Here is a 9,445-nt window from a genome sequence, read left to right as displayed (position 1 = left end):
AAAAAAAAAAAAGAAGGAATTTTGGATTGGAGAACAAAAATTAGAAGTAGCTTCAAAAAGCAAAACGGCGCCCGTCGAGTGTGTGTCCGTGAGTTCCTCCCGCACAAAAAAGATATCAAGAGTGAGAAAGAGAGAGCAGAGAGTAAAAGAAAAGAGTATTTCGGAGCTGAATGGAGAAAATCTGCGGCGCAGTCCGATTGTCCCCTGAATCCTCCACCACGGCTCGCCTTCTCCTCCCCTTAACCCGCAACCTCAGCCGCCAACACGGCGTCGTTTCTTTTAACCGCCTTGTCGGAGTGAGACTCCCTCACCGTCACCTCACCTCTCTCACAGCCCTCACCACCCATTGTTCACCTTCACCATCGCCCCTCGTCTCAGGTACTTTACTTTTAGTCTGCTCTGTTTTTCTTTCATTGTGGCATTTTGTCGAACATGTTGAACGCATTTTCATTTCTTTTGTTTTTTGGCACACAGCATCAGTGGCTACTGAGACATCTGCTATAGTTATTGACGGAAAAGCAATTGCGAAGCAAATCAGAGATGAGATAACTGAAGAAGTATCAAAGATGAAGAATGCTATCGGTGTTACTCCAGGATTAGCGGTTATTCTTGTTGGGGATAGGAAGGACTCTGCAACTTACGTGCGCAACAAGAAGAAAGCTTGTGAGTCTGTGGGGATTAATTCCTTTGAAGTTCGTTTGCCAGAGGATTGTACAGAACAGGAAGTGCTCAAATTTATCTCTGACTTCAATGATGATCCTTCGGTTCATGGAATCCTCGTTCAGTTACCTCTGCCTTCTGTACGCTTCTTAATTTCAACTTCGTTATTTCTTTTGTTGAAAATCATGGTATAATGCAAAAATAAACAAAAAGGGTGTGTTTTTTTTAGTATAAAAGTAAATTATTCTTTTGTTGTATGGATTTTCAAGTTTTCTTATTTAGCTGTCTTTACAAATATACGTGTAAGAAAATGTCGAGACCATCCATGTGTCCAATCCCAGTTAGTTAGGACTAAGGCTTAGTCGTTCAGTCTTTTATTTCGAGAAAAATATGTGTTTTATGTCATGGTATGTTAATGTATTTGCTCATTGATATCATTGTACTAATTGATGTAGAAGAATTGATTCTATAGCTTATTATTATTATGTGTATTTGTATACTCTATGTTAAGTATTTTCCAGCTTACATTAACATACACTGTTGATTCTAGTCTAGCCAGAGCAATTTTAGTCCCTAAAGTTTTAAGTGATTGTTTTTGGTCCCTTAGATGACATAGCCAAATCAAAAACTAACATGTCAATACTCTATACTGACTAAAACCGATCCCTTTAGGTTTGGTAGGGACTAAAATGGATCACTTTATATTCTTAGGTACTAAAAGCAATTACTTCAAACTTTAGTGACTAAAACTGCTATGTATTAAAGTTTATAGACCAATAGTGTATTTTGGCCTAGAAAATTTTTAACACGTATGTATGGGTCTCATCATGTGCATTTATTTATGCTATGACACTATGGATTAAATAGCAGGGCAGTTTTGGAGATTTGTGGATACTGTGGTGTGTGGTTCATTAATCTTGATTTATTCAGAAATCATATATGAAAACATTGGCACAATGCAGTGTTCTTTCTATGCCCAACTGCCCTATTACTTTATGATGCTGATATTATTGATTTTGGTGAAGTCATACCAAATATTATACATAAAGATTTATGCTATAATTTATTACCGTGTTAGCATGTATGAAGCCTCAATGTTATTTCTGCCTGTGATTCATGAAATAGTCTTTCTGAGTTTCTTTGTCTTCTTGGATTTCGTACCAGCATATGAATGAGCAGAACATCTTAAATGCTGTTAGCATTGAGAAAGATGTGGATGGATTTCACCCACTGAACATTGGCCGTCTAGCCATGCGAGGTAGAGAACCCTTGTTTGTTCCATGCACGCCAAAGGGATGTATAGAGTTGTTGCATAGATATGGTATTAATATCAAAGGAAAGAAAGCAGTTGTAATTGGCCGGAGCAATATCGTTGGAATGCCAGCCGCTCTATTGCTGCAAGTGAGATTTCATTCGCCCAAACTTCACTTATTTGTAGAATAGATCATTAGTTTGCTATGGTTCATTTCTGTTTGATTCTAATGCTATTGTGATGTTTTAACATTGTTAGAGGGAAGATGCTACCATAAGTATAGTCCATTCGAGAACCAAAAACCCTGAGGAGTACATAAGAGAAGCAGATATTATTATTTCAGCTGTAGGCCAGCCAAATATGGTTAGGGGCAACTGGATAAAGCCTGGTGCAGTTATTATTGATGTTGGAATTAATCCCGTTGAGGTGAGCAGAAACCTGTGGTCTTTTGCATCATACTTGATTATATCTTTGGTGCTTCTCTCTCTCTCTCTCTCTCTCTCTCATATTGGCTTTTATTCCTCCCTTAAAAACTTGTGAAATATAAGAAATTACTCAATGAAGCATTGTCTAGGGTTAGCAGTTTTTTTTTACAATCCGCCTATGGACACACCCGATTTCACAGCGAGTAATGTTAAGACTACGACTTTTGCCACAACTCGCTCACGTGGCAAGTCATGAGTGGTGGAGTTGTGGACCCGCCATTTTTACTCCACCACTCACTACTTGCCACATGAGCGAGTTGTGGTCCTAGCATTTTCCTTTCACAACATGCTTGGGTGTCTACTTGTAATTGGATTTCAGCTCTTACACACAGCTACTTGCTGGAAAAAAATTTAGGTACATCAATCACAAGGTGACACTTATGCATGTTGTGGATTTGGGTGGTAGTTGGGTGTGTCCCTAGCATTAAGTTTTAGTCTGAAGGGAGGGGAAAAGGAGAAATCTGAACTGGTGACATGGTCTCCCTTAAAAACCTCCGCTTCATGTGGCATGGTCTCCAACCATTGTGCTATCCATTGGAGGATTATCAGATCAATTTAAAATATGACTGTTGTCAAAAGAATGAAAGATGATAGCTTGTGCCAATTGATGTTGCTTTCTAACTCAAGGTTCCATGTTACTGAGCTGGTCATATTTGTGCATTTGGCAGGATACAAAAAGCCCTCGAGGTTACCGTTTGGTCGGAGATGTCTGTTATGAGGAGGCCTGCAAGGTTGCTTCAGCTATCACTCCAGTTCCTGGTGGAGTGGGTCCAATGACAATAGCAATGCTTCTCTCAAATACTCTTATCTCAGCAAAGAGGATACACAATTTCCAATGAAATTTCTGAGTTTTTGCTGCAAGGAAAGATGCTTCATTCACAGCTTACATTTCGGAATCACCTTGTCCTCTACCATGGGGTGTATTCTCACTCCAGCCTAGATTAGCATTGGTTGTCACAGTTTCGAAATAAATATACTTAATATAGAGTCTTTAGATGGAGTAAAAAAGGGTTTTAAAATGATTTCCAGTGGGCAATTTAGCAGCATTATTTTTATGCAAGGATTGGCCCTCTGAAAACATGGTAGTTATGTATTTTGCATCGGAAGTGAGTGGGGAAAAGCTGCCTCTACTCTTGAAGAGGAATGGTGTTTACAAATAAGCTACTAGAACTCTAGATTAGTTTTGTTCTGTGTGTAACCTGGAGCCGACTGAAAGTTGTATACCCTTTTCAGAGCCTTGTGAGAACCTCCTTATAGAGAATGTTGGTGAGCATTTTATTATTTTCTTTGATGAAAAAAGGTCAGACAAGATGTCGAACTAGCATCCAAATTATCACTTATTGCTGTACTCTCAAAATCTTAATGTCCATCTGATTTTAGTCAACATTTTTTTTTTGTTTGATAAGTTGATTTCGGTGAATGAAGCCAGAACTTCATGCAAATGGGTTGAATTTGCTCGATGGAAAAGAGTCACAAGACACTGCCAAAACCCATGAAACAATGCACAAGGTTTCCTCCATAACTATAGATGGCTTATATTGAAACAATCAAAGCAACCACCATTTTAACAATTGCAGATTTGCAACAAACAATTTCAAAGTCGTACAACTAACTTCAAATTAATACTAAAAGATATAAAAGTCATTTGTAGCAAAATTCTCCATCGATTGAACTTGGCATGATACAATTATTTGTGAACAACATTATCAATTTGCAGTCAATTTTAGGGCCTTCTTAGCACCTGTGCTAGACTCTTAATTCTCAGTCACTACTCAGTTGTGTTTCCACTGAAGGCAGGGCCATATGAAGCAGCAATTGGGATCTTTGGAATTACCATTACCGCTAATAGGAAATAGCAGAGGTTGCCCTGTTCTTCATTGAAAAAAAGAACATGACAAACCAGAAGAAGGAAAGCAGTCACCTCAAATTTTCACCTGCAAGATCAATTCGTGCTTCAAAATGGTCTATCCTGGATTTGCTTTGTTGTTTTGTACTCCTAAGAATTGAAACCTGAAAGATGTTATCAGAAGAAAATGAGAATTCTGCTTTTATAAAGGAGTCTACATTAGATATCAACCGAGGTTGCTAGATAGCAGGCAATGATGCAGTATTTTGAGTTAATTACCAGGTTGCTGAACAAGACTTCTGTTGTTCTCATACCAAAACGCTTTCATTTTCTTAAGAAAGTAAACAGCTGGTAATACAAACTATTTAACGTATAATTTCTTTGGATGATCACAATGTAGGCCATTCATTTTCATGAAACATTGCGACTGTCTCTTGGCATGTCACATTATTTTTTGCATTTCAGACTATTCCAAACTCTCTCTCTCTCTCTCAGTAAAGAAATATAATGTCACTGCTGGCTTATATATATATATATATATATATTTTTTTTTAATACATTGGTAATAAAATATCTAATTAAAGAAGAATATTAGTATCCAGGACAAATACCCTCATATAGTTCACTGCTTTTATATTCTTGCATCACAGACATTGACATCAAACAATTTTCATCCTTTTTTTTGATAAGTCAAACATCCTATTTGAGCTGAAAATCAATACCAACTAATAAAACAAAAAAGAGGAGAAGACAAACATACAAAATGAAGAGAAATTTGAAATCCTATGATTCAAAAGATTATTGTTACCTTGGGCCGTTCCATAGAGTTTCCAAAATATCCAATTCCAAAAGACAAGGAAGAGTAAGCAGCTGCAATCTCTATAGCTTTCAGCTTTGCTGAATTTCCTGGAACCTAAAACAATATTTAAATACATAATCCTTCCAGACAAGCTAATGAAGAAGAACCAGTCAGGAGCTCACCAATATAGGAGCATCAGCTTGCACAAGTAGAATCCCAGCACTTCTATCAGCACCATGCTGTCTGCTCTCATTAATAACAGAGCGCAACACTTTCATGCAAGCAGATGCAGGACCAATCTGTGAACTAAGCAACGAATATAACAATGTCAGATTCATATACTGGCTTCATGTGAATAAAAAAACTCATTTACAGAAACTGCATAATTATCAGTGAAAAGAACAAATAACATAAGCTCTCTCTCTCTCTCTCTCTCTCTCTCTCTCTCTCTCTCTCTCTCAATTAACTAGACAAATGAAGGGAAAGTTAAAGATCTTCAGTAACAAAGCAATCATGTCCAAGTTTTGAAAGTGGCATGTAATCACAGACCAGTTTTGTTAGGCACAATTAAGTATTGAATCATTTGGTTAGAATTGATTAATGAAGACTTAATCAGCTAGATGTGTAAACTCAGCTCATATACAACACAAATCCAAATATTGACAAACTTTATAAATACAACAAAGTGATCAACTTCTGTTCTCATTCTCCTGTAGCATGAATGAATATAGATCAAGCTCAAATCAAGGTTGGCCACCTCAATATGATCCATGAAAGCAAGGATCAGCCTGACTTATTGGAAAATTCTCGCTCTTGGTGTGGCATCCTTTCAAATCCCTATTGCACCTACTATGTTGTAACCAACAAACTATTGTTAAAAGGAAAGAGGTAAACTAGGTATGAGTCATTCGTGTTTAAATTTGCGAGAATAGGATATAGCTTCCACAACCAAGATACACACAATTAACTTTGATTTATGATTAAATTTGGTGACTCTAAACTTTGCCTCTTCCTTTGGGCATTTAAAGCGACATAGAAACAAAGGCTATAAGTGTCTTTTCCTTATTACAGGGACCCATACATTGATGACGAGACACAGCACTCCCGAGCTGCAAAACCTCTCATGAGGTATTCTCCTGCACCAGTAGCGCAGCAACCAACTATAAATGGAGCCCCAAAGGGGCCTTTTGAGGATGCCCAACAACCTGAACCATACGTTGCTGCTAGTCCCACACGCCCACCAACCTGTTTTTTTTTTTTTTTTTCCCATAGGATAGGAGAGACCGAAAAAAAATTATCTACAGTACTAAAAGGCCATTAAAAAATACAAATGCATATCAAAGGAACCATGCATCACCTTCAATGCAATACCGCCACTTGAGGCCCCAGATGCAATGTGACCTTCAGCGTCGATACAAATAACTCCAACAGTGTCCATGATGCAATCCTCTTCTGAAGCACTTGATATGGAGAATTCACCACCCCCATTCCCCCTTGAAGTCTCACCCGGTTGAGCTTCTAAATCCAAGAACAAATGCAATTTTCATATAACATGCCTCCCAAACTGAATAATACTCAAGAAGGGTGTTTCCTTTCTTTTTTTCTTTTTTTTTTTGGGGGGGGTGGGGGGGGGTGGGTTGTGGTTTGGTTTTGAGGATGAAAAAATCAACAAATCCAGTAAAAGCTTGTAAGTGTATAGAATTAGAAAACGGAGGAGCTCCTACACAATGCTCACACATGATAATAGAGCCATGTGATTATTATATCTATCTTGAACAAGATAATATGTTAAAAAATTCAGTGCTATTTCAATGTAACGCCAGATGGTTAAAGAAGAAAGAAAAAAAATAATAATAATAACAAGAATGAAGATTTACATAAAGATAATATTAAGTCAAAATATAATATGGTGCAAACATTTTTCTAGATATGGAAAACCCCACTCCAATTTCCCTTTGCTTTTGTTATTTCTTATCATGCTTCCTAGTCTCAAAGTCACTTCCCATAGTTTTCAAAAAATTGTCATCGCCATGTTGTGCCATGTCTGTGTCTGTACTTAGGATAAAATACCACGCGGAAAGTAAAAGGTGGATCATATTCCCTGATCAGAAATATGCGGACAATGTTTGCACTATAAACATTATCTATTTTTGAAATGGAATGGATTGATGTATACAAAATCAAAGGAAGATGAAATACCCAAAATGGCAACAATCTCTTGAGGACTAGAAGAAAGTTCCATGGCAGAAATATCTGTCTTAGTTTTGGCATCATCAACCATTGCTTTATATTTTTTCCACAGTGCTTTTGCCCTTTCTGTAATCAGCCACTGGTTCAAAATGCACTAGATCAACTTACCCATCCTTAGAAGTAAAAAAGAATTCTACAGCTGAGTATCAGTGAAATTATAGATGTAAACTTGACACATTCAACAGGATAAATATTCTCTAATCTCATTGGAGTTAGGTTCGGGGATTAAAAAAAAAATGAGGGTGAAAAGATAAAAGATATTGACCTCATCAGCCTCTGCTATAGTTGCTGGCAACGCAATGCCCTTGGACTTTGCCCATGTTCGGGCTCCTTCACCAACCAAGAAGCTGTGTAACATGATGTTTTTTGCAGGTGTAAGTTTGAAGTAAAAAAAAAAAAATGAAAAGAAATTATGAAGCACATTTACTCATTATGCAAGTAGAATATAACTGATTTTCAATAGTAGTGAACTATGTTCTTTTGATAAAATCATCTGATGGTAACTATTAGAAAACTGGTGTATCCAAAAATTTAGAAGTGACTATTTCATAGAGATTGATATTATAAGCCAGAATATAGACATCTAGAAGTACAATAAGACAGATTTATATATCAGATCTACGATAATGATTGAGCACTAGTTCTCACATATATAGAAAACAGGTAAACGAAAGTAATCATATAGTGACATGCTGAATATACAGAACACAGATTTAATTCTTCAGAATTCAACATGTCCAGAAAGGCAGAATAAAGTCAAACATTACCATTAAACATAATGCCTGCTCTACTATGGACCAGGTTGCATGATAATTCTTCCACAATTGTATACAAAATATCTTATTTTTTGCATAAGGAAAATGGGAATAAAAGAATGATATTCATGGGAGGGTCTCGCTCTAGCCTTCCAATAGGTTAAAGGAAAAGCAAAGCAAGGTAATCATTACATGGGAGGTATCCGACCCAACAAAGGAGATCCCGTCATTTGCTCCTTGGCCAATAAAGCAGCAATCTGGATTGCATTTTGAACGCCTGGTCTACAACATACGGAACAGACATACATAACTTAAAACTTTGTCCCCTTTTTCACAAGTGACAGTCAGAAAATTCATGGGAAAGGTGGATTCTAAATGAAATACAACCTCCAATTTGTAAGAAAAATCATATAAACCAGAGAAATTGCTGGTGATGCATTATTCCATTCGTTAAATTCAATAAAATATGTAAAGCTCAGGATTAAGAATACCTGGCACTGCGCCAACAGCTCCAAATGCCCCAGAATGACCATCCATAATACTGGCATCACATTCTACACGACCATCTTCTGTCAAATTGGAGCCTCGACCCGCATTTGTGCAAGGATCATCCTTAATGAAAATAATCATATCATAAAAATTCATTAAACATAATATAATCAATCTACATGAAAACCTATAAGAAAAATAAGACGCAATGTCTAATCTTTTTGAAATCCGAAATTACCATACCAAATAAGAAAACCCAAAAAAAAAAAAAAAAAAAAAACCCTACACTAAACCAAGGCAATCTGACAATGCTTATTGTTGGGTATTCAAATAAAGTAGAAAAACCTAATTTGACATCCATATTATTATGGATCTCTTCAAAGATAGCAAGGTCAGCCACAAATTGGTTCTTGGCAACATGAACCAAGGAATTCATGTACAATTTATTCCCTTAAACCGTAAAAAGAGAAGTGGTCTTGTCAAGGAAAACAAAGAACATATTTTGAAGGAAACGTAGATTGTAGAGTATCCAAAAGTCGGTACCCCTGAATAAAATATAAATTATGAAAAAAATAGTTATATGTCCCCAAATCACTCCCTCCCTCTCTTCTCAATAAAAAAAAAAAAGATAAATAAAGCAATTAATTTTTTTTTTTTAAAGGAGCAAAGAAAGATCATGAAGTTTCTGGCTGACCCACTACTTCAAAATTTCAAACTTATAGACAGGTTTATTTCAATAGAAATTGTTAGTAGGATCCTCCAGTGCCATTTTCTCATAGAAAAAGCAGAAATCAAATTTGTAATAAACATGAAGGCAGTTTTTTGATATGCACAGAGAGAGAGAGAGAGAGAGGACCTTCAAACAGCCCAAGTGAGCCTCAACCAAGAGGCCATACAAAGGATGGCTAG

At 36.7% G+C, this 9,445-nt stretch overlaps 2 protein-coding genes across 5 annotated transcripts; one reads left to right on the top strand and one right to left on the bottom strand.

Moving 5' to 3' along the window:
* Nucleotides 1-21: 21 nt before the first annotated feature.
* On the top strand, nt 22-3,781 carry LOC112007710 (bifunctional protein FolD 4, chloroplastic). The gene is made up of 5 exons (XM_024040077.2): nt 22-378; nt 475-800; nt 1,825-2,061; nt 2,171-2,338; nt 3,066-3,781. Exons 1-5 carry the CDS (start codon nt 171-173, stop codon nt 3,234-3,236), a joined length of 1,110 nt encoding a protein of 369 aa, XP_023895845.1. The 5' UTR covers nt 22-170; the 3' UTR covers nt 3,237-3,781.
* Nucleotides 3,782-3,939: 158 nt separating this feature from the next.
* LOC112007718 (putative threonine aspartase) lies at nt 3,940-8,775 on the bottom strand. Of its 4 annotated transcripts, none has more exons than XR_010629916.1 (9): nt 8,539-8,775; nt 8,240-8,324; nt 7,558-7,639; nt 7,242-7,371; nt 6,400-6,560; nt 6,124-6,287; nt 5,225-5,348; nt 5,052-5,149; nt 3,940-4,407 (listed from the first exon to the last, which is right to left on the bottom strand). XR_010629916.1 is itself a non-coding variant. In XM_065775883.1 (9 exons), the coding sequence occupies exons 1-9, from the start codon at nt 8,690-8,692 to the stop codon at nt 4,315-4,317; spliced, it is 1,095 nt and encodes a 364-aa protein (XP_065631955.1). In that variant the 5' UTR covers nt 8,693-8,771; the 3' UTR covers nt 3,940-4,314. The 4 variants fall into 4 exon arrangements, 3 of the variants coding, with proteins under 3 accessions (XP_065631955.1, XP_065631954.1, XP_065631956.1); XM_065775883.1 differs by having other exon boundaries at nt 5,052-5,156; nt 6,400-6,557; nt 8,539-8,771; XM_065775882.1 differs by having other exon boundaries at nt 5,052-5,156; nt 8,539-8,770.
* Nucleotides 8,776-9,445: the final 670 nt, after the last annotated feature.

The sequence above is a fragment of the Quercus suber genome, unplaced genomic scaffold, assembly GCF_002906115.3.
Source record: "Quercus suber isolate HL8 unplaced genomic scaffold, Cork oak 2.0 scaffold_121, whole genome shotgun sequence".
Lineage (NCBI taxonomy): Eukaryota > Viridiplantae > Streptophyta > Magnoliopsida > Fagales > Fagaceae > Quercus > Quercus suber.
The sequence above is the reverse complement of the archived record's forward strand: the minus strand, read 5'-3'. Positions and strand labels throughout refer to the sequence as shown.

Coding starts and splice junctions, on each gene's coding strand:
- LOC112007710 (XM_024040077.2), top strand. CDS start 171: ATGGAGAAAATCTGCGGCGCAGTCCGATTGTCCCCTGAATCCTCCACC. Junction 801..1,824: donor TTCAGTTACCTCTGCCTTCT/GTACGCTTCTTA, acceptor ATTTCGTACCAG/CATATGAATGAGCAGAACAT. Junction 2,062..2,170: donor CAGCCGCTCTATTGCTGCAA/GTGAGATTTCAT, acceptor TAACATTGTTAG/AGGGAAGATGCTACCATAAG.
- LOC112007718 (XM_065775882.1), bottom strand. CDS start 8,692: ATGAATTTTTATGATATGATTATTTTCATTAAGGATGATCCTTGCACA. Junction 8,325..8,538: donor AGCTGTTGGCGCAGTGCCAG/GTATTCTTAATC, acceptor GTTGTAGACCAG/GCGTTCAAAATGCAATCCAG. Junction 6,561..7,241: donor AGAGATTGTTGCCATTTTGG/GTATTTCATCTT, acceptor TCTTGGATTTAG/AAGCTCAACCGGGTGAGACT.